The sequence below is a fragment of the Neophocaena asiaeorientalis genome, unplaced genomic scaffold (assembly GCF_003031525.2).
Source record: "Neophocaena asiaeorientalis asiaeorientalis breed wild unplaced genomic scaffold, Neophocaena_asiaeorientalis_V1.1 scaffold39, whole genome shotgun sequence".
NCBI lineage: Eukaryota > Metazoa > Chordata > Mammalia > Artiodactyla > Phocoenidae > Neophocaena > Neophocaena asiaeorientalis.
This window is the reverse complement of record NW_020175670.1, coordinates 9,182,694-9,207,673: the sequence shown is the minus strand read 5'-3', so window position 1 is coordinate 9,207,673 and position 24,980 is coordinate 9,182,694. Positions and strand designations below refer to the sequence as shown.

The following is a 24,980-nucleotide window of genomic DNA, read 5'->3' as shown; positions in this document are numbered from 1 at the left end:
AAAAAACCCACAAGAAAAAAAAAAAAAAAAAAAAAGAATCTATACACAAATCTTATACCCTTCACAAAAGTTAACTCAAAGTAGAATGTAGACATAAATGTAAAACAGAAAACTATAAAACTCCTAGAAGATAATATAGGTGAAAATCTAAATGATCTTGGGTATGGCAATGACTTTTTAGATACAACATCAAAGGTGTAGTCCATGAAATAAATGATTGATATGCTGGACTTCATAAAATTAGAAACTTCTGCTCCAGGGAAGACAATGTCAAGAGAATGAGAAGGTGAGCCACAAACTGGGAGAAAATATTTGCAAAAGACACATCTGATAAAGGACTCTTATCCAAACTTTACAAAGAACTCCTAAGATTTGACAATAAAAAAACAAAGACCTGATTCAAAAATAGGCCAAAAACCTTAACAGATACCTCACCAAAGTAGATGTACAGTTGGCAGATAAGCATCTGAAAAGATGATCCATATCATACGTCATCAGTGAGATGGATTAGTGGTTTAGACTATTTTTAGTGCAGTTTCAGGTTCACAGCAAAATTGAGAGGAAGGTACAGAGATCCTATTTACAAAGCAGAAATAGACACAGATGTAGAGCACAAATGTATGGATGCCAAGGGGGAAGGGGGTGTGGGATGAAATGGGAGATTTGGATTGACATGTATACACTACTGATACCATGTATAAAATATATAACTAATGAGAGCCTACTCTATAGCACAGGGAACTCTACTGAGTGCTCTGTGGTGACCTAAATGGGAAGGAAATCCAAAAAAGAGGGGATATATGTATACGTACAGCTGATTCACTTTGCTGTACAGTAGAAAATAACATAACATTATAAAGCAACAATAAAAATTTAATAATATATAGTCTAAAAAACAAGAAAAGAAGCTACCCTTGAAAAGTTCCCTGTAGTGTCTATTTCTACTTGCAGAGACAAAATATTGAGGTACCTTGGAACAACCTTTTTTATCTCAGGGAAAAATCTTAATTGTGTGGCACTATGGCCTGTACCTGGGAATGATGCATCAGGACACTCTTAGACTTGAAAAAGGCAGCCTGGGGAAGACACTTGATGGTTTGTCTACACTACTATTTTATTTCTGGGTAATTATACCAGAAATTCTGGAAATTATATTTTCTATCCTAGTGGATCTAAAGGAGCTTCCATGTTCTTCAATGTTCCTGTTCATTATTTTTGAATATTTGACCCCAAATGGGCCAATCACAATTCCCTTAATGCCTGGAATTTTGGACATTAAAAGAGCCTTGAACTAAAGAAATAGCAAAGTCAGTTATTCTTGAATAAACAAGTTGATTTAATAAAGGTTGATTATGTTTTATGGAACTATTAGTATATCAAACTGTCATCTTTTGTGGAGTATAATCAAGGGCTATTCACTGCCTGGCAATACTAGTTGTCAAAGTTTGCTAATAGTATGTATTAAAAAAAAAAGTGTTTAGTTGCAGTGCTGTTAAGAACAGCTGGGATAAATAAGGATGCCACTAAATTATTTAATTTCAATATGAGTTGTATCTATTATCATATTAAAGTCTAAATTTTAGGTGATAGATGTGCTAACTCACCTAACTGTGGTAATAAGTTTCAATATATACAAGGATCAAATCATCACATTGTATATACAAGTATCAAATCGTCACATTGTACATATTAAACTTGCACAAAGTTACATGTCAATTATATCTCAACTGGAAAAAAAATAGTTTAAATTTGACCTTAATATCATTAAGGACTTTTTTGATTTTAAGTGACAGAAAAACAAACCCAAAGTGCTTAAGAAAAAAGGAATTCTTTGGTCCACATAAATTACAAATCTGGGGATATTTTTATTTTAATATTTCTCTTGGACCAGGAAAAACCCAGTCTCTCTTCTCTTTCTGCTTCCTCTGTGTCACTTCCATCCTCCAACATGCTTATTCCTCATGCTGGTAATATTGCTATGTCTTCAAAACTCCAAGTTCAGCAGAAAAGAGGAAACTTCTTTTCCCCATGAGTATACATAAAAGCCCTGGCTCTTATTCTTACTCCAAATCTGTCACAAACCCATCACTGAACAGATCACTAAGACCAAAAGGAAGATGTGCTGTACAAGGCAGGCTAGCCTAGTTTATGGCATGGTAACACAAACCTGATTCATCAAAGACAGGCTTGGTCGTCTCACTCCTAGACTTAAGCTGAAGGGCAGCCACTGTTTGGTTGCTGTCATGGTGGCAGAAGAAAGACTTTTGGATAGACCCACACTAGTAATTAAATGCTTAGCCTGGAAATGACAGAATGACCTTGTTCACTATTCATTAACCAGAACAAGTTACATGGCCCCACTCAACCACAGGGGACAAGGAAGTGAAACTCCATCATGAGCTCAGAATGGTAGGGGGAAACTGGGTATTTTGAAAACAACATTGATGAATGCCAAATGTACTAATTGGCTCAGGTCATATACCCACCTAGACCTGGGAGTAGGGTCAGCCCCACTGTAGCTGAAAACATGTAGGTTTTCACAGAAAACAGACTATTATTAGGAAAAAAGTAGGAGTTATTATCAGAAAAAAAATATATTACATATAATTAAGTCAATTTCTAGTAAATGACCAAAGTTGTGGATTCAGTATGAGTATATCTTCCTGTGTTAATAGATTATTACCTTCCAAGTGTTAAAAATTTTACCATATTTGTATAAACCAAAAGCCAAAAACTGTTATATTTTCCCCTATCCTCTTGATTTTAATCTGGTTGATCAACACAGTCTAAAGTTTTCAAAGTAGACATTTTAAATCTAGTTCAGTTCCTAATTTATAGGACAGCTAAACCTGTGAAACTAAAGTGGTTTTAAACCCGTAACTAATTCTATTCACAAATAAAGATGTGGGATTCACACTTACATCATCATTCTTTAGTACCTAGCTAGAACGGTTCTGTCCGCCTTGTGGGTTTTAGCAGCATTAGACCAGGTTTTGTTTTCCTTTTTCCAGCAAGATGTTCAGTATCAAGTATTTTTCTTTCTGTAGCTTTTAAGTGAATACCCACTTAACATACCCATTTAAGTGAATTTAAGAAGAGTTTATTGTAAGGCTACAATAGGTACTCTCTGCTTTCTCCATCTCTAAAATTACCCTAATTCTTTCACCTTGTGTTTTTCCTTTTCTCTCCTAGCATCTGCTCTGTTTTTCCTTTCTTAATAATCTCTCTGCTTATTCATATTCATAGCTCAGGGCACTACAGCCAAAGGACAATAAGTTACAATCTCTGGGCCTTTTTCTTAGTCAAATTTCAAAGAAAGAAATCAAATTGGCTGGGTGTTGGAAGTTGATCTAGTGTTAGCGAAATCAGCTCTGGTTGGGAGAAAGTATCACATAGTATATACAGCTGTCTCTTTTAAGGCTTTGGGGTGGGGCAAGTTAGCAAGGAGAATTGTACAAGAAAGCTAATTGGCCATGTCTGCTGTAGGAATTAGGGTGAGAATATCAATACCATTTATCCTTACTACAATTTTAAGTGCTTTACAAATTTTAACTCATTTAATCCCATGAGGGGGATAGTATTATTACACTCATATTACAGATAAGAAGACTGAAATATAGGGAGGTCAAATAACTTGTTCATGGTCATACAGTTAATAAGAGGCAGAGCCACTCAGATTTTGGAATTAGGCAGTATTGCTCCAGAGTCTATGGTTGCTATACCACGAAACTTGGCTATCCTAAAGCATCCGTTTACATCAGTGAATTTATTGACTTGGGATATTCCCTTAACTCTTTTGCCAGTAGTAAAATGTTTCTCATTCTCCAAAGCTCATCTTCAATACTAGCATTTTCACTTTGCAAGCTTTCCTGAACACCTTCCTTCTGCTGTTAAACCACCCTGTACATTCTCTTCATTACCACACAGATCACCTTGTCCTGTGATTGTTTAATATTGTAATACTGTGAGCTTCTGTCAAGCAAGGGCAATATATACCTTATCTTTATGTTCCTGGTGCACAGCATAATTACTGGCACACAACATTTACTTAATGAATTGTTATTGGATTATTCGCTTAATGAAAGAATGAATGCATTAAATATGATTTATGCTACACAAATTTTACCAGTTTCTCTTCTGCTTCCGGATTATAGGACAAAAAGCACTTCCATAAGAAAACCTGGGAACAATGCTTGTGAATCTTTGAAATTATTGGGATTCAGAAGCCGAGACAGTGGTTGGTTTGTGCTTGATGGTGTCGTGGTGAGAACCGTGCAAAGTGGCTTGATATCATTTGAATTGTGTGAACATTTAGAGAGGTAATACAACAGTAAACAAAAAATATTGATGATATTATATCCTGATGGTTCGTAATTGATGTTTACAGAAGTAGAATCATAGGATTAGACCTTTTATTCCTCAAATGGAAATATGAATAGTCCTTTAGGGCGTGCTTAAAATGCAAACTAGGCCTGACATGAATATCCTATCAGTAATTTCATTCACGATAGTTTAATAGGTGCTGTTGGAAACCACTCTTAACTTAAATTTATTTTTACAGCTTTCTTCTAACTCCAAAATAGTTTTAAAATAGCACCTTCATTTCTGAAATTTCATGGAGATAGTAATTAACCATTCATATTATGCTTATCTCCTATGTATATATAAACTGAATTTGTTATTCCAGTGTCCTCATTTTGCTTTCTCATTTCCATGTTTTCTAGACAGCTCATTATGAGAAGAGTTAGACATGTTAAGGTTCCTGAGAAGTAGACACTCATAAAGACAGGGCAATCACATGTCCGAAGATAGCCTTTATCTCATAAAGGAAGAACTTACATCTATAATTGTCTTGGGTCAGTTCCCTAGAAAAAGAGTCTAAGATGAGAATGCAAGTGATTCTTTGAGAGAGGGCTCTCAGGGGACTCCTGTAGAGTGATGAAAGAAAGCAGGGAGGGTAAGGGAAGAAATGGGAGAAATTATGGCTTGAGCTGAAGTTTTACCTCAGCCTGATACCTCAGGGGAGCTCTGAAGCGTGAGTTCCAAGGAGGCTGGCTCTACACTCTTGTATCAGTTAGTCTTTGTCTGTGGATGTGGTGCTGTTCTGGGGGAGGGGGCTCTTATAGAGCAATTTTCTGGAGAACAGTTGGGCAACAGGTGGGCCAGACCAGGAAGAGGGATTTGAATTAGTTTGCTAAGCTGCCATCATAAAGTATCACAAACTCAGTGGCTTAAACAACAGAAATGTATTCTTACATTTCTGGATGCTAGAAGTCCAAAATCAAGGTGTTAGCAAGGTTTATTCCTTCTGAGGACTCTGAAGGATCTGTCCCAGGCCTCTTTCCTTGGCTTATAGATGGCTCATTTCATGTTCACATGGCGTTCTCTCTGTATGTATATTTGTGTCCAAATTTATTTTTTATGACACCAGACATACTGGATTAGGGTGTACTCTAATGACCTCACACTGATTTGATTACCTCTGTAAAGACCATATCTTCAAATAAGGTTGCATTCTGAGGTACTGGGAATTTGGCCTCCAACACAGGATTTGGGTAGAGGGGACACAATTCAACCCATACAGGGTCCACCATAACAACTCTTATCACACAGTGACAGAGATGAATATTTCAATCTCCACTTAATAATGACATATATTTTGTGTCCTATTGATAGTAAACAGATTATCTGGATCATCTTTCTCTTTTTGAAGTAATACTCTTTGGTAACGCTAGTTAAAATATAATTTAAAATATGCTGCCATATTTAGAGCTAAGCTGAGGCTGGATGACTTCTCTGTTTATGGGCACCTGTTTTAGAACTTGATTTAAGCTGGTTTCCTGACTGCCAAGAGTTTCATTCAAGTCATTCATGAATTTAATCAATTAGTCATCAGAATGCTTGATTTTTAAAGGAGGTTTGGTTAATAATGGCTTTTTGGGGGTGTTATTAGTTATTCTTGATATTTTTGAAGCTGGCTGTTTCCCTCAGGTTACTCCTTCTTTCTTCCATGCAGGTTTATAGTGCTTCACCCGTCTTCCATTGTGGACAATAGCCATTTGGTTTCTTCTGTGAAGTCTTTGGAGGAAGCCATGCTCAGCATCACTGTTTGCATTGTACTTTATCACCAGAAAGACAACCCACATAGAATCGTCATTTTAGTGGTGCCTTCTAAAGATTTACATCAGGTGCTTAGGAACTTGCGCTTGGAAGCGTCTAGTGGTCCTCCAGAGCCATCTCGCCGTTTCCAAGTGAAAGAAGGAGAACAACTCCTTTTAAGGTTTACTGGAAACATATTTGCTTCAAGTAAGTATCAAGAAATCTTTTTGCATATGCTATGGGCTATCAGCCACAAGCTTCAGAAGGAGTCCACTAAACATGTTTTACTAAGGAAATCTTCACAGAACTGAGGGGAAGCTTTGGAAAAGTAGGTAGAGAAAAAGGACTTATTTACTTCTTTCTTTCCAGTCTGCTTCTTCTCTTTTTAGAGCATGCACATTCCTTAATGGGAAGACCCTAAGTGACATTTTTAGAAATAATCTTCTCCATAATTTGTATAGCTGCGTTCAAGCTAGGATCATCTCTTTCCTACACCAGTGTAGTTGCCTCGTAAATATTCCTCTGTTTTCACTATTAGCCATGTGAAATGGAATGTATCAATATTTCCATAAAGTAATAACAGTGATCTTTTAAAAATGAGTCATACTTTATTACTTCCCTGATTAAAACTTTGTAATTACCTCCTATTCCACTTTAAATAATACCCAAACTCTATGTTGTCCTACAAAGAATCTAACGTGAGGTCAGTGGACTCCCAAGAGACGTGTGGATAGACTATATTCCAGCGTAACTGTATTATTTATAATTCCAGTTATGTTATTTTATATATTTAAAAGACTACGCTGGGAAGGAATCAATAAGCTTCACCAAAGTCCAAAAGGGACCATGGCACAAAAGTGGTTAAGAACTTCAGCTCCAGATGACATACCCCTGCTTACCTCTTATCTTTATATTTATCTAGTGATCTTTTATTTCCATTATAAATCTTACCACAACTTGAAATTACTTTACTTATTTATTTGTTTATATACTTTTCATTCTTATATTTATGTTCTTCACTGGAATGTAAATTCCATTAGGGCAGTGACCGTGTCTTTCTTGCTGTGTACCCTTGAGCCTAGAATAGTGCCTGGTATATCAAGGGCTTTCAATAAATATGTAGTGAATGAATGAATATATATGATGATGCTGAGGAAGACAAACAGGGTGAGTGACTATGAGAGGTGGCAGGAGACGTGGGAGAAGTGAGGGAATGGGTGAGACAGAAGAGATAAAAGGAGGGAAAGAGAAAAGGAAGAAAAAGAAGAACAGAGAGAAAACAGCTGTGTGAGAGAAGATAGAAAAAGAGCTTTAGGGGAGTTGCCCTCACAGCCATTTCTTTTTTATTGATTCAACCCCTTTTCCTTTCTAACTCCTTTCCTTGAGGCAGAATAATATCAAACAGCATGCATGTAAAGATGAGGTATGGGGGAAATTCAAGAATGGGTTCTGTGGGAATTTCTGGCCCCGGAGTCCTGTGATAGACTTGACTTGAAGTAAGAGTCTCTGTTTACTTATAAATTAATATAGATCTCATTGATATTTAAATGGTGCCTATTTTCTCTCTAATTCTGGAAATTACTCTAAGCTCCACTGGCTCTTTGCTCTCTGTGACTTCAAAAACGATGTGGTTTAAAGCTGAGGCTGCCCTGTTTTTGGTATCTCAGAAATAAGTGAGATTCAAAATGTCCCAATTTGAAGTATGTCTTCCACTTTCGCATGCAGAGTCTCAGCCATCTGAGCCAGCTGATGGGACCTATGGAGTGAGTGACAGAGTGTCACAAAAAGGGGAAGGGGGAGGAGAGGAAGGAAGGGTGGAAGATATCCCTTCCTACTTGGCTTCCGGAATAGAAACTATGCTAGGATAATCCCTCTAAGAAGAGAGAGTCAAAACCTGGAAGTGTCCCACCAAAACTAGTGATGCAAATGACTTCCTGTAGTACTTGGGACAGCAGCTGTGTTTACCTCCTGCTCCAAACAGGAGAGAGTTACTGTGCTTCTCATAGGCAACGGTTGAGTGTACTATTGCCTATAATGGGGAATAGGGAGTATATGCTAAAATAAGAGTGCCTGGAGACAGGCAGCATGTGTGCAGTCCCTCCATATAGGAATGAAGAACTCCTCTCCACTCAAAGAAAATGAGTCAGTCAGGATGCCAGGATCCTTTCTCCTTTGCCTTTTCTAGAGACTTATGGCCAGATCTGGAGCTTCACTGGATTTTCTCCATCTAAGAGGAGCAAGACCCTCAGTAAAGAATTGATACCTGATCCTTCCATCAGGGCCTGTGGTAGCCTCTGTGAATCTCAGATACAGACTGCCAGAGGTTGTCTGCCTGGAGGTCCTCCCCTCAATCCATCCCCACCGTCTTCTCTAGTCATCTCCTACTGTATTTTCCTATCTCACTTATAACGATCATGTTTAGAGAAGCTTTTCCTATCTTTCCTGATTACCTCTGTTCTTATTTTACTTATTCAGATCCTTATGTAATTCTCTTAGTGGACATGGTCATAGATATAATCTTCTATTTATTTTTTAATTGTTTGATCAATGTCAGTGTCTCTGACTATAGTGCCATGGAAGGAGGGCCTGTTTTATTGGTGGGCCTGCTTTATTTTAGGGAGCTGCCTAAAAGCTAGAAGAAGTATTTGTTTGAAGAATGAAGACAAAAGCTTTGGAACAACCTTAACATTATAGTATTACGTGATTAAAAGTATTTAAAACTTTAATTAATAAATTTAGATGACTGCCCTCTGAGAAATATCAAAATCTCTATATTCCTTATATAAAATACAGATGGTTCTTTTGACTGAGGACCTTGGGACATGGAGATAATTTCTACGTCTAAGAGAAAATAAGATAGGTGTTCCTTTGGTTTTTATATTGGCCTTCAGAATTCTTCTGGACACAGCTAGAATCTTCTTTCTCTCTCTAGGTTAGAGCTGTTGATTCAGCACTTAAGCTTTCTATTGCATCACATCTAAGCCCTCAGTGTTCAGAAAATTCATAAAGTGCTAGGAAACGGGCAGACAGAATTTTATATAATGACACCTTAGCACCACTCATAACATCGAGTAATGCCCCAAAGAGGTCTGTGTGTGTCCAAGTTACCCCAAATGCCCTTTGGCCCAGAGAAATAGTTTTCCCAGACACACATGTTAGAATGTTAGAATGACCTTCCTTTTACTCATTTAACAAAGATTCCCTGTCCTTATGTACATTATATTTTACTGGAGAGACACACAGAAGAAGCAAATAAATAATAAAATGTACAGCTTAATGAGGTCGAAAGTTCCTTACAGAAGAATAAAGGAAAGGGAATAGAAAGTCTCAGAGAGAGTGGCAGATTTGCAATTTTAAATAGACTCGTCAGAGAAAGTGCCATTTCAGCAGAGACTTGAAGATGAGAGAGCAAGCCATAATCCTATCCCAGGAGAATTTGTCCCAGGCAGGGCAAGGAGGCTGGGATGGCTGGATGAGAGGGAGGGAGAGGAGAGTTGGAGGAGATGAGGTAGGCACTGGTCATGCCTTGAAGGCCATTTCAAGACTTTGCCTTTTATTTGAAATGAAGTGGGAAGCCAAGAAGGGTTTTCAACAGGGCCGTCACGTGATCTGGGTCAGATTATATCTGTGTTGAGATTAGATGGTATAAGGCAAGTGTAGCAGCAGGGAGACAGGTTAATGAGCCATTGCAATGAATCACGCAAGGGTTGATGGAGGCCTAGAGGCAAAGGTATTAGAAATTGTTTCTGGTATTTTCACCATAAGCATCTTTGCCATAGACATCTTTGCCGCAAGTATTTTTACTGCATAACTAATTAGCCATAAGGCAATTTTGCCATAAAAGGTATAATGGTAAAAAATAAAAGAGGGACATTTAAAAGCACATAATGAAACATGAATAATGAATAACAAAATTATAAAGACTTTACTGCAACACAAAATATTTAAATACAGTTAAAATGTGTGTAGATTCATGACAATGCTGCACAGATAACTGATTTTATTTTGTGGGTTGTACCTAAGCACTTGTCTTCCAAGTCTTTTGTTCATAGTATTTTATACATTTTTTTTTTACTTGTTTATTCATCTTTCTGTTTGGCATCGCACTTTTTCTTATTCACTAAAACTTCATCCTTCACTGAGAGAGGTATCAGTTTCCATATACTAGGATGCACACTTGTAACTGAGCTTTGTGTTGCATTGCAAAACCTTCTACACTGTTTGTCCTTTGCATATTGTCACATGTCTCTTCACAGATGTTCCAAAGTTCTATGGGAAATGTGGGTTCAACTCTGGGCCTGCCAGGCTCTCAGTCTCAGCCTCTTTCTCCCCCAGTGTAGTGTGTTTCGAAATAAGAAACCAATTCGTGGGGTAAAACATCGTCACCTGTCATGATTTTTTTGTTGTATATGTCAAACCAAACTGTTAACCAGTTATTTTATCTTTTACAGCAAAATTGCCTTATGGCCAGATAGTTATATGGCAAAAATGTGGTGGAAAAAAGGCTTGTGGCAAAGATGTCTACAGCAAAGATGCTTATGGTGAAAGTACCTAGAACTGGTGGAGATGTGTTAGGACACAGAAATATCCTGAGCCAGTGGTTCTCATGAGAGTATTCTGGTTCTCTGTGTTGGTAGCATGCCACTTCTTCATGTGACTTTTCTAAGCAAAAGCATATAGGTCTATGTTTGTACTTCCTATGTCTTCAATGAAAAATATTCCAATATGCATTATTGAGAAGAAAATACATTGCTATAAAAAATATCTAGTAACTCACAAAATATAAATAAATTATTTAGTTCTTTCAATGACAAATATTTATTGTATAGCTCCTATCCTACTATCCCTGCTAGGAACTATGTACATAATACATTGACGAGAAAGAGGTTCTCAAAATGTCAACTAATGATTGCTTTCGTAATTTTGGTATTTAATGAGTGACTTTTGGTTTTACTTCTCTAAATATGCCAGAGTGGGAGAAAAAAATAAAATAATGCAATTTCTTTGTGCTATTTGTTCTTTTTTTGGTTCTGTTTTTTTCTGTGACAAAGGGTCTTCAAAATATAGTGTTACGTCTTAGCAACAATGAAATTCCAACTTAAGTCTACATAATACTTTCTTTGATAACACTAAGATCATGCTATTTATTACTAGTAAATCCTCAATAATTTCATCCTTATTTCATATATAAATGTGATTCTTAGAGATTTACATTACAAATCTTTATTTTTTTAAATTAACTGGCAATTCGAGGTAGATAAGTTTTAGAAATAGGTAGAACCAATGTGACTACGCCTCATCCTCCAATCTTTATATACTTACATACATTATCCTTTATGAGTAATTGTATACCTGGCAGGGAGCATCATTCAAGGGGTGGAAGGAGAAATTTACTAAATTACATTCTGTTGGGACAAAAGTAGCAACATTTTTTTGGTAGTACTCTAGTGGCATGGAAGTAGAAGTTTGCTAAGTATTCCCACAGTGATCTAGAAACTCTAATTTACTATTTACTAGATGATATTTCAGTGACTCCAAATAATTTATCTTTTTTTTTCTTTTTCCCTTTCTTTTTCTTTCTTACTAGAATGAAACTTTTAAAGCAAACCCGGGCTAGTCATGCCTGTCCTAGGATGTCCTAGGAATCTGTTTTGTTCAAGGAGCCAGGTTGCTTCCAAAATGTAGACTTAAGCAAAGGGACATACTCCTATACCTTCCATAACCTGGAGTTATTCTAATTCTAGATTTAATTGTGCTTTAGAAATTCACCAAAATGACCTCTAGCAGTCAAAACAAGGAGAAAAGTATTAGTGTCATTTACATCTCTCACAGAATGCAAGAGGGAAAGTTTCCCATAAGAGAAAGAGAGAGAAAGAGAAAGCTCTGGGCAGTCAACTTTCAGGCCTCTGAGAGCAGCAGAAAGTTGCAACTTAGATATAAAAGCTTCATATTGACAGTCTTTTAAAAATTTTAAGTGGGTTGGTTTTTGTCATACAAATTCAAAACAATGTAAGAATCCGTCTTCGTTCTTCTCACTTGCTGTCATTGCTATTATTTACTGAGCCTTTATTATGTGCCAGGCCCTGTGCCAATCATTCTATCCATACTCCCTCATTTCATTCCCAGAACAATCCTAGGACGTTAGTTTTATTTCTCGTTTTAAAGGTAAGGAAGTTAAGGCTCCAAGAAGTTCAGAGATGTGCAAGAAGTGGATAAATATTACGGCGTAGGTAAATATTAGAGGCTGAACATGGATCTAGATCTTTATGTCAGAAACATAACTGCTACGTTACAGCTTACTTTTAAATTTTGCTAAGGGTAATGCACACTTGCCTTACGAATACCGCAGTGTCTGTTTTACTGTTGCAATGAGAAGGTGAAATATCCTGACTGTCATGGTAAAACCCCCAAGAGTGAAATGTTATGTTCACTGAAGCTTCATTATTTTCAGTGGACAGTTGAGAAGACTTTTACATATGCTTGTTTGGGGAGAATTCACCAGGTTTTAATAGAAATTTCAGTAACTATTAAATCTAGAAACTATTCATTCCATTTGGAAGTTCTAGAACAGCACTGTATTTCTGCATGGTGAAAATGTTTTATATGTGTACTCTCCCGTATGGTAGCTACTAGACAGACGTGGCTATTGAACATTCGAAATGTGGCTAGAGCACCTAAAAAGTTGAATTTTTGAACTTAATTAGTTTTAACTTTAATTTTAAAAGCCACATTTTGCTAGTGGCTACCGTATAGGAGAGCACAGTTCTAGAATGTCTGTTGTGAGGTCGTGATAGTGTGCAACGTGATATGAATAGTTAAGTGAAAGGAAAAATATCATTCTTAAAAAGTGAAAATAATTTTCTAAGTAGAGAAAGAGATGAGTATTTCCAATGGTTTCTTGTTGTAGCAAAATGGAATAGAAAAAGAAAATCAGATCAATGATGACTCCCACAAATGCATAAAAAAAGAAAAAGAAAATCAAAGATTATTAGACCTAGAAGCAGCCAGAGAGCACCTGGTCCAAGTATAGATGAGAATCATTTTAGTAATTTATACAGTCTCAGCCTAGTGCTGGTTTATTAGGTTATGTTTTGACAAGAGGTATTGACATAAAAAAGACAAATTTTTAAAAATGAATGATTATTCGGATTTTTAAAAAATAAGTTAAAAAAGTGCTATATATTAATAGTAACAAATGCATTTTACTTCTATTTAGGCAATGGGAAGGATTATGGAAAAGACTACAAGTTTATTTTTCATTTACAAAGGAAACCTAGACTGGAACTCCAAATCAAAGAGGTGGATGAATTTGGAAACTATAGCTGCCTTCATTATAAGGGTACCATTGTAGTTTATAAAGTACCTAAAGTAAAGATAGTCCACAACTTGGATCAATCTCTTATACTTAACGAAAACAATTATCAGTTGCCAATTTGCAAATTACCATTGAAATTGCCAAAGGTGAGTCATTTTACTTCCCTAATTACTGTATTTTGTTAATTCTCTATCATTCTCTACCAAATTCAATACTGCATAAATACGGATACTTATGGTTGAAAGGAAAGATAGGAATAATGTTGATAAGGAAGGATAAGCTACAAGAGTGACAGAATGCATGTCAGGATTTCTACTTTCTTCCATATCAACTTTGTAATAGGAACAATTCAAATTGGTCTGGTCCTGACAGTATATTGTTAATGACTATTGAAAAAATGTCATTCATTTTCTGTAACTGATTCTGAGTAACTAAAAAAAATCATTTATAAAAACATAGAATACCTTTCAGAACACAACAATTTTTGAAAAATCATGTGGTGACAAGGAAAATGACATCAAAATATTTTCAGTGAGACTTACCAAATCTTGCACGTTTGTTTTAAGAGTTAATTACTCTTTCATTTCTGATTTTGTTTATTTGAGTTCTTTTTTTTTTCTTTTTGGTTAGTCTAGTTAACGTTTTGTTAATTTTGTTTATCTTTTCAAAGAACCAACTGTTAGTTTCATTGATCATTTATACTGTCTTTTCAGACTCTATTTCATTTATTTCCATTCTAACCTTTATTATTTCCTTCCTCGATTAAATATGGACTTTTTTGTTCTTCTTTTTCTAGTTCTTTCAGGTGTAAAGTTAGCTTATTTGCAATTTTTCTTGTTTCTTGAAGTAAGCCTGTGTCATCATGAACTTTCCTCTTAGAACTGCTTTAGCATAGATGTTGGTATGTCCTGTTTCTGTTTTCATTTGTCTATGTAGTTTTTGATTTTGTCTTCAAATTCCTAATGACTCATTGGTTATTCAGTAGCATGTTGATTAATCTCCACATTTTTGTGAATTTCTCAGTTTCTTCTTTTAGTTGATTACTAGTTTCATGTCACTGTTGTTTGGAGAAGATGCTTGACAGGATTACAATCTCCTTGAATTTATGGAGACTTATTTTGTGACCTAACATGTGACCTATTTGGAGAATGGTCCACATGCACTTAAGAAAAATGTGTATTCTGCTGCTTTTAGATGGAATGTTCTTTCTCTATATATGTATCTATTAGGTTCATTTGGTTTAATGTGTTGTTTAAAGTTGATGTTTGCTTATTAATTTTCTGTATGGATGATCTATCATTGAAATAAGTGGAATATTAACGTCCCTTATTATTACTGTATTGTTGTCAATTTCTCCCTTTAGGTCAGTTAATATTTGCTTTATTTATTTTGGTGCTCCTATACTGTCTGCATATATATTTATAAATGTTACATCTAGAGGAGAAGTTACAACTGATACCACAAAAATAAAAAAAGATAATAAGAAACTACTACAAACAATTATATACCAACAAATTAGGCAACCTACAAGAAATGGATAAATTCCTAGAAACAAAAAAATCTTCTAAGATTCAGTCATGAAGAAATAGAAAATCTGAATAGACGGATTTCTTGTTAGGAGATTGAAACAATGATCAAAAACTTCCCAGCAAACAAAAGTCCAGGACCAGACAGCTTCATGGATGAATTCTAACAAACATTCAAAAGAATATTTACTATCTATCCTTCTCAAACTCTTCCAAAATATTGAAAAGGAGGGAACGCTTCCAAAATTTTTTTATGAAGCCAATATTACCCTGATACCAAAACCAAACAAGGATGCCACAAAAAAGAGAAAGTTACAGGCCAATATCCTTGATGAATGTAGATGCAAAAATCCTCAACAAGATGTTAGCAAAGTGAATCCAACAATACATGAAAAGAATCATACACCGGGATCAAATGGGATTTATCCCAAGGATGCAAGGATAGTTCAACATCTGCAAATCAATCAATGTGTTATATACCACATTAACAAAATAAAGGATAAGAATGATATGATCATCTCAATAGAAGCAGAAAAAAAATTTGACAAAATTCAACATCCATTTATAATAAAAATTATCAACAAAGCAGGTACAGAGAAAAGTTACCTCAATATAATAAATGCCATACATGACAAACCTACAGCAAACATCATACTCAATGGTGAAAAGCTGAAAGCATTTACACTAAGATCAGGAACATGACAAGGATGCCCACTCTTACCACTTTTATTTAACTTAGTACTAAAGGTCCTATCTACAGTAGTTAGACAAGAAACATAAGTAAAAGGAATCCAAATTTTAAAATTGTCACTATTTGCAGATGGTATAATAATATATATAGAAAACCCTAAAGATACTACCAAAAGCTGTGGGAACTAATTCATCAATTCAGTAAAGTTGCAGGATACAAAATCAATATATAAATAAATCTGTGGCACTTCTATACACTAATAATGAACTATCAGAAAGAGAATTTAAGAAAACAATGCCATTTACAATTGTATAAAGAAAAGCCAGTAATAAATTTAACCAAGGAGGTGAAAGGCCTATACACTAAAAATTGTAAGACATTGATAAAAGAATTTGGAGAAGATACAAATAAATGGAAAAATACCCTGTGCTCATGGATTGGAAGAATTAAAATAGTCAAAATGTTCATACTAACTAAAGCAATCTACAGGTTTAATGCAATCCCTATCAAAATTCCAAAGGCATTTTTCATAGACCTGGAACAAATAATTTTAAAATTTGTGTGGAAACACAAAAGATCCCAAATAGCCAAAGCAATCTTGAGAATGAAAACAAAGCTGGAGGGATCAAGCACTGTGATTCAAACTATATTACAAGGCTATAGTAATCAAAACAGTATGGTATAAGGACAGACACACAGATCAATGGAACAGAACTGAGAAGCCAGAAATAAACCCATACATATAGACAATTAAATTATGACATTGGAGCCAAGAACATACTACAAAGAAAGGATAGTCTCCTCCATAAATCATGTTGGGAAAACTGGACATCCACATGCAAAAGACTGAAACTAGACCCGTATCTTACACAATGCATAACAATTAACTCACAATGGATTAAAGGCTTGTGTGAAAGACCAAGAAAATCCTAGAGGAAAACATAGGTATAACCTCCTTGACATTGGTCTTAGCAATGTCTTTGTAGATCTGACTCCAAAGGCACAGGACACAAAAATGAAAATAAACAAATTCAACTACATCAAACTAAAATGCTTCTTCATAGTGAATGAAATCATCATCCAAATAAAAGTTGAACCTACTGAATGAGAAAAAATACTTACAAATCATATATCTGAGAAGGGGTTAATATCCAAAATATATAAAGAATGCATATAATACCACAACAAATACAGAAGCAACTCAATTAGACAGTGGGCAGAGAAACCAGATAGACACTTTTCCAAAAAAGACATACAGGTGGTTGATAGGCATATGAAAAGATATTCAACATCACTAGTTATTAGGGAAATGAGAATCAGCACCAAAATGAGATATCATCTCAAACCTCTTGTATAGAATAGCTATTATCAAAAAGATAAGAAATAGCAAGTATTGGAGAGGATGTGGAGAAAAGGGAACCCTTATACACTTTGGGGTTGGTGGGAATGTAAATTGGTGGGAAGGTAAATTGATCCAGCCACTATGAAAAACAGTATGAAGATTCTTCAAAAATTAAAAATACAACTACCATATGATTCAGCTCTTCCTCTTCTGGGTATTTATCCAAAGAATACAAAAATACTAATTTGAAAAGATATATGCACCCTATCTTCATTGCGGTATTATTTACAATAGCCAAGCTATGGAAACAACCTAAGTGTCCATTGATGGATGAATGGATAAGGAAGATGTGGTACATATACACAATGGCATACTACTCAGCAATAGAAAGAATGAAATCTTGCGATGTGCAATAACATGGCTGAACTTTTATGGTACAATGCTAAGTGAAATAAGTCAGACAGAGAAAGACAAACACCATGCGATTTCACTCATCGGTGGAATCTAAAATACAAAAAAATGATCAAACAAACTAAAACAAAAGCAAACTCATAGATACAGATAACAGATTGGTGATTACCAACCAGAGAGGAGGGGGGTTTGGGGGACAAAATGGTTGAAGATGTCAGTTGTATGGTGATGATTGGTAACTAGATTTTTGGTGTTGTTCACTTTGTAGTGTATACAGATATCAAATTGTAATGTACACCTGAATCGTATATAATGTATTGATAACATACCAATTTTACCTCAATTTTTAAAAAGAGTTAATTACTTTTTTCTAAAATTCTTATTCTTATCAGGAGTGTAGGAATGAATTCTCTCAACACGTGAAACAAAAAATAAATAATTTTATTGTTGTATGTACTGTTTCTTTCAGTGATCCAGGACTTGTACTTCTAAACTACATTCTAATGAGAAATATAACTGAAAAAGTTATCACTCCAGAGGAAGAACAAACTTTTTATCATTTAAAGAAAGCCAGAAGTAGTTTTACATGGTTTTACTTGTGTTATGAATAGCAGAAACATGTTTTCTATGGGATTAGATCTTGTACTGATTTTGAATAAATTAGTAAAGTAAGTCATTAATTTGACAAATATTAATTGAACTTCTGAAATAGGAAATGTGCTATGCTGAGCATTCTGATAAATAGAGAGATATATAGGATAATACATGCCCTAAAGCTATGTTGTCCTGGATGCAGCCACTACCCACATGTGTCTATGGAGCACTTGAAATATGGCTAGTCCAAATTTAGATGTACCGTAAGTGTCAAATACACATTGGATTTCAAAAAGTTAGTACAAAAAGATAGAAAATATTTCGTTATTTTGCTCATAATGATTTCATAGTAAGTTATAATATTTTGGTTATGGAGTTAAACAAAATATATTATTAAAATTAATCTCATATACTTAAAAAGTTTTTATGTGGCTAACTAGAATAGTTGAAATTATGTGTTTCAAACTATACTTCTATAGGACATCATTGCTCAAAATTGTTTACAATCTAGCAGAGTATGCAAAACATGTATACAAAATCACCTTGTAAGATTGTGAATAATTAGACTAATGGTATAAACAGTGTACAAATAGTTATTCAGAGGAGGGAAATTGTTTTTCTGGAAGCTAAAATCAATAGAAGTTTCATGGTGGTTGTGGCATTTTATCTGAGCTTTGTAAGTTTGTAGAAATTTGGCCATTGGGAATGAAGAAAAATGTACGTTGGGCTGAGGAAATGGAATGAATTTGACGGGGGATGGTAGGCAGGAATTCAGAATTCGTATAACCACCATTAAAATAATTTCTAATGTGCCAAAGATCTTTCAAATGCTTTCCATGCACTGTATCATTAAATCCTCACAAAAATCATGTGAAGCATTATCACTGTTCTCATTTTATAGGAAACTGAGGCATAGAAATTTTAGGCAACTTGCCCATGGACCCGTAACTAAGTAAGTGTCAGAAGTGGGATTCATACCCAGAAAATCTGCTTCACACATAGGCAACCACTGTGTGCTATTTCCTCTTTAGCAGATAACACTAGGATTCTTAGTCAAGGATACAGGATGGATTTTAGGACATTCGGGTTCTCCCAGGAAGTTGTATGACAATTTCATGTATACCATGCTTTAGTGTAGAGGTGATATTAAAATTATTTCACAAATGATAGGACATGGGTTCTCGTCGTTCACATTGAAAGTAGCCATTTGAGCAGGGTCCTAGAGACATCAACCCTTTACTTGCTGGTTTTGGGGAGATCCTGGAGTTCTTGGGAGGCATGTGTAGGGTAGCATAGTCTAGTAAACCACTGATAGTGAAAATTATATTTTAAGAACGGTATAGCTAGGGCAGTGTATACCCACTATCGGTTTTTCCTCTGAGAGTTTTCACTTCCAACTTAGGACCTTTGCCCTTGCTGTTCCCTATGTTTGGGGGTCTCTTCCCTTAGATAGTCATGTAACTGGTTCTCATTAGTCAGGTCTCAGCTCAACTATCACCTCCTTATCCTTATTCCTCCATCTCCATATCTCAAGTCACTCTTTAACTCCTGACCCTTTTAAAACTTCATAATGCTTATCTTCAATTGAAATTATTAGATTTATTTATTTGTTTATTTAATTTCGACTTGACTTTCCTCCTTGAGAAAGCAAGTCCCATGAGCTAAGGACCTTGTCTACCCTATTCCGGCTCTAGCATCAGTAATTAGAACAGTGTTGGGCATATTGTAGGCACTCTAAATATTTGTGACTGGATGAATGTGGGGAGGACTATAGAGTTCATTAGATTCTAAAAGTTTAGGAACTGTTGACTTAAAGGAATACTTGAGTTCTCTCACATCAGTGGTTTAGAGCCTGGCTATTCAAACACTTAGCTGGCAGGCCAAGGAGCTGATCTGGATCAACATGAATATTTGAGAGCAGAGAAAGGATACATCAGGGGTGACCTCTTGGTAGCTTGATTTAGCACTTTACTTCCTGAGATCGCTGTGTTGTTCTGATGTATGGGGTGAGCAGAGGGAAACAAGTAAGGGGGGCTGTTGGAACTCTCTGGCAGGAAGTGGTGAAAGTCTCACTGTGATGATGGTGGATGATGGAAAGGAAGACTCCTATGTGAGAGAGGACACACTTGAGGTATAAAATGTGACCCAAATTCAACTTTCAGTTTGCAGTGTTTCCTCTGTGGCCTATCTGACATTGTGAGTTAATTAGCCAACTTAGCCAAGCCATATAATTAAGGGGTTTATATAGATTTTCCTCAAGGAAAGTCTGTGCTAGTGATCGTCCATATCTTTTGCATGAGCTCTTCCTCTGCTTTGATTCTAGAACAACACTCTCCACCTGCTTGCCTGAGCAGTCCCTACTGGTCATCCCATACAGCTCTGCTGAAGTGTGACTTCTCCCTGGAAGCCTTTCCCGACCTCCCCTTCAAACCAAGTTAGGTGTTCCTGGTGTGTGTTTCCACAACATTCTACACTTTTCCTATCAGTGCAGTTATCTTATTCTATCATAATCCCTAGCTTTCCAATAGACAAGTGCTTCTCAACCTTTTTTTGTTTGTTTTTGCCTTCCTAAGGGATCTTTAGACTGTATGTCTGTTTATGCATTGTATGTATATCTATGTTTTATATGTTAAAAGTTTAAGCTTTTTTGTCTTGCCCAAGAGCAAATTTTCTCTCCTTGAGAGTGATGTTACCTTGGTTGGGAATTAGTGCAATCAACCATACAAACACATCCACTGTTGTGCTCAATTTGTATTGTCGGTGCCAAGCATAGTACACGTTGGATAATTATTTGTAAATTATTAGATAAATGAGACACTTTTTCAAACCTTAACGTTGTCCAACTTTGAAATTTATCATCTTGGAACTATATTGGCATTTTTAAAAAACATTACATTTTAAATGTCTGTTGCCTCTCGTATATTAATCTATAGCCAGTATGCCACCTGTTTGTTTGTTTTTTTCTCTCCATATTGGTTTGTATAGGGATTTCCGGATTCACTCTTTTGGCCCTTTCTCATGCCTGAAGTAAGTTTTCACAAGTAGCATTTTGGCCTTGAGAAAGAATCTGTGCCTGGAGAAATTTTTTTCCTCATTTAAAACTAACATACCTAAATGGGAATTGAAACCATGACCTCTGTTTTTATGAGAACAGACTTCTTCCATAAAGTTCATAATTTAAAAAAAAAAGGCATCTCAGCTAGGCAGTATTAGAATGTGCTATTTTTCAGGAAACGGAAGTAGTCACATTATATGGAGCTTGGCATTAATGAAAACCACACTATGCATACATTTATGGACGTGGCATAAATCAGGTGAAGGCATCTGTCAAAACTCAAAGTGTTTTCCACAGAGAAGGCAAGCAGCACATATTCATATATATGTATATAGATATAAACACGTACATATTCACATACAAATAATTATAAGATGTGACCTTAATGTACTATGTCTGTTTCCCAAAGATGTGAAGATATCGCCCATTACTTCATGCTTGTGAGGATCTCTTATTTTTCAGCCTCCATATTCCATTCATTCATATATTAATTCATTCAACAAACACTTCTTGTCTTCATGGGCCAGGCATACAGTGGTGTTCCTATGTATATGGTCTCATTCTTCCCTTGCCTCGCTACAGACTACTCTCAACTCAGAGGGCAGAGTGAACCTTTAAACCATCAGCCAACTCCTGCTTCTGCTCCAAACCCTGCAATGACTTGGTTTCAGATATCTGCATGGCTAACACCTTCATCTCCTTCACTTTGATCAAATTTCATCTTCCTTCTGAGGCCCACCTTGATTCTATTTCTTATTGCAATCAGCTGCAACACACACAGCCTGACACTCCTTATCCTCCTTAAATTGCTCTGATTTTTTTTTTTGTTTTTTTGTTTTTTTGTTTTTTGCGGTACGCGGGCCTCTCACTGTTGTGGCCTCTCCCGTTGCGGAGCACGGGCTCCGGACGCATAGGCTCAGCGGCCATGGCTCACGGGCCCAGCTGCTCCGCGGCATATGGGATCTTCCCGGACCGGAGCACGAACCTGTGTCCCCTGCATCGGCAGGCGGACTCTCAACCACTGCGCCACCAGGGAAGCCCCTGCTCTGATTTTTTTCTTTCTTCGAAAGCATTTTTATCTTTGAACATGTATTTCCTCATTCATTATGTTTCTCATAGGAGCACCTCCACTCCACAACCAGGACATAAGTTCCTTGAGGGCAGGGACCTTTATCTGTTTTGTTCAGCGATGAATCACAAGGACCTAGAATAATGTCTGGCATACGTTAGGTGCTCAACACGTTTGTTACATGGGTGAATTCATAAATAGAGCTTGCATGTTAAATACCAAAAGTTTAAAGAGGGACGTAAGAAGCATCAAGAAGAAAAGTAAATTAGCACCAGCAGATAGACAGAATTCACAGTGGACACTTACAGACGGGATGGCCAGTAAGGGCTGCACTGTGGAGGTGTCTTCTGGGCTGAGGAGTTACAGTGACAAGAGACCTGTGTGCTCGTGCAGCCAGGAGAGCACCCAGGGAGGCAAATGGCAAGCACCCAGACTGCAATGGGCATAAGCTTCTCATCAAGGACTCGAAGGAAGACTATCTAGTGAATGCACACATGAGGGACAGAGAAAAGGGGTGAGCTTTGAGAGACAAAGAGGGTCCTGGTGTTAGTTCACATTTCAATATGATCTTCTGAAAACGATCACATAGTCAATACATGTGAAAATGTATGGCTGAAAAGAAGGATGATTTATCTCTAAATTTTTCCTAAGTTATGCTTCAAACTTCCTCATTTTACAGAATATTCAAGTCAATTCAGTTCACATTATGTCTATTTGTGCTTTGGCAGAAACAAGGCAAGTTTCAGAGAACTGTCAAAGATTATTTTAGGTGGCAGGAAGTGGCATGCGTGTGTGCTTTTGAAATCAAGTCACATAGGTGACTGTCTGTGCTGTTCCGTTATTTGCACCAGCTTGCGTTGTGGCTGCCTTTGAATGCTGACTCTTCCTGTCTGCTCAGAGGCTTTGTTTTGAAGGAGAGAAGGGCTCCAGGTGGCTGCTTCTGTGGACTCTGTTTGAGGCTGCAGCATCCCAGTCATACATAACCTTCACATTTACGTAAGCCAGCTGTTGACCCAAGTTTTGCTTAGCCTGAACTTCCTCTTTTTTTTTTAAACTGAACTCCTGACATGTGATTTCTAGTAAAGAATGATACTGCTTCAACACTTACTTTCTCACCACATTAAATAACTTGCTGTGTCAAAGGGAGGAAGCATGCAGAGGCTGATGCGACATGCAGTTCTTCAGAATCACCACTTTCTTACCACTTTGGACTTTCATTGCCATATCCCTGCCCTGCCAGGGTTGACTTTCCTTTCTTTCTTCTTTTTCTTTTGGCCGCACTGCGCAGCATGCAGGATCTTAGTTCCCCAACCAGGAATTAAACCCACGCCCCCTGCAGTGGAAGCATGGAGTCTTAACCTTAACCACTGGACCTCCAGGGAAGTCCCTTGACTTTCTTTTCTATCTGATTATTTTTTTTTCCCCTAACGATATTAACTACTAGAGAACAACCTTGATTAAATAAATGAGAAGTTTCCCACTACTGAAAATTTTTACACTCACAGGCACTTCAATTCTACCCAGGCTTTTTAGTTGTAATAGTTTACAAAATTATATTAAGGTTCAACAATGAAATGGAACTTTTAACGCTATTGGTAACTATTAAGAAAGCAGATTAGAAAAAGCATGGATCTTAGAAAACCTGTAAGAGAAATCAGGGTTGTGTGTGTTGGGGGGAATGATGAATTTAAAATAACAATAGTGAATTTAAAATAGTAATTAAAAATTTTTTAATAAGTTAGTTTCATGCTTTCTATACAAGAGTTAATTACAATACTATGTTGCTTCATACTCCACCCCCTACCAATTATAGAAGAAAGTCACTAGAATCTTGGTAAGTAGAGTTATCATGTCAATTTCTTTAACCTGTGAAAGTTTTAAAAGCCTCCTCACTCATCCCAGTGTTTCAATGCTGGCGCCCCTGGCGCTGCCCAGACATGCCCTTCCTACCTGTAGTCTAAACTTCCTCTAAGCCATCAGAATGATCTTCAAAGACACAGTTTTGACCATGTCAGTGAAAAATAGACTTTATATTGTACATGACATGTGAAAGGAAGAAAATGAGCAAAACTGGTTTAGTCAGTAACAGGATACTGCATTCTTTTTTGGAAAGTGCTTTGCCCACCGATTTAATCCGAAGAGAACCTTTCCCTTCTCTTTTCCTTCTCCTTCCTCTTCTGCTTCTCCCTCCATTTCCTTGTCCTTCTCCCCCCATCTCTTTCCCTCCCTCTTCCCCTTTCTCCATCTCTGTCCCTCCTCCTTAACCCTCTGTCCATAAAAGGGAAGGTTTTCTCTGCTCAGTGGGCAGTATAACTAAACCAAGAACCGTGCACTGTTTTGTTTTGTCATATGACTTTTAATAATTCTTTTTTTTTTTTTTTTTTTTTTTTTGCGGTACGCGGGCCTCTCACTGTTGTGGCCTCTCCCGTTGCGGAGCACAGGCTCTGGACGCGCAGGCTCAGCAGCCATGGCTCACGGGCCCAGCCACTCCGCGGCATGTGGGATCTTCCCGGACCGGGGCACGAACCTGCGTCCCCTGCATCGGCAGGCAGACTCTCAACCACTGCGCCACCAGGGAAGCCCTCAATAATTCTTTCATAAAGGAAGCACATACATTCTTTCCTGTCTGGGAAAATGTAACAAAAATAGGTAATTGATGTATTTGGATATATTCTGTTAAAATTGTAACATTTAATAAGTAAAAAATGATGTTCATTAATTCAAACAATTTTCTAGTTCATGAACTACAAATCTTTTTTCTCCTGTAGCTATATCAGCCATGTCAATGAACAATTACTAATTAATTGTTAATTACTAATTAAGTGCTTACTATATACATATTACTCATGTATTATTTCTTTTTATGACCTCCTAAAAA

General features: G+C 36.5%; 1 protein-coding gene across 1 annotated transcript in view; it reads left to right on the top strand.

Moving 5' to 3' along the window:
• Nucleotides 1–24,980, top strand: part of DTHD1 (death domain containing 1) — a 67,971-nt gene that overhangs the window by 19,711 nt on the left and 23,280 nt on the right. Inside the window, 3 exon segments of the mRNA XM_024731674.1 lie at nt 4,155–4,319; nt 6,017–6,306; nt 13,316–13,560. Coding sequence (XP_024587442.1) covers nt 4,155–4,319; nt 6,017–6,306; nt 13,316–13,560 — 700 coding nt within the window.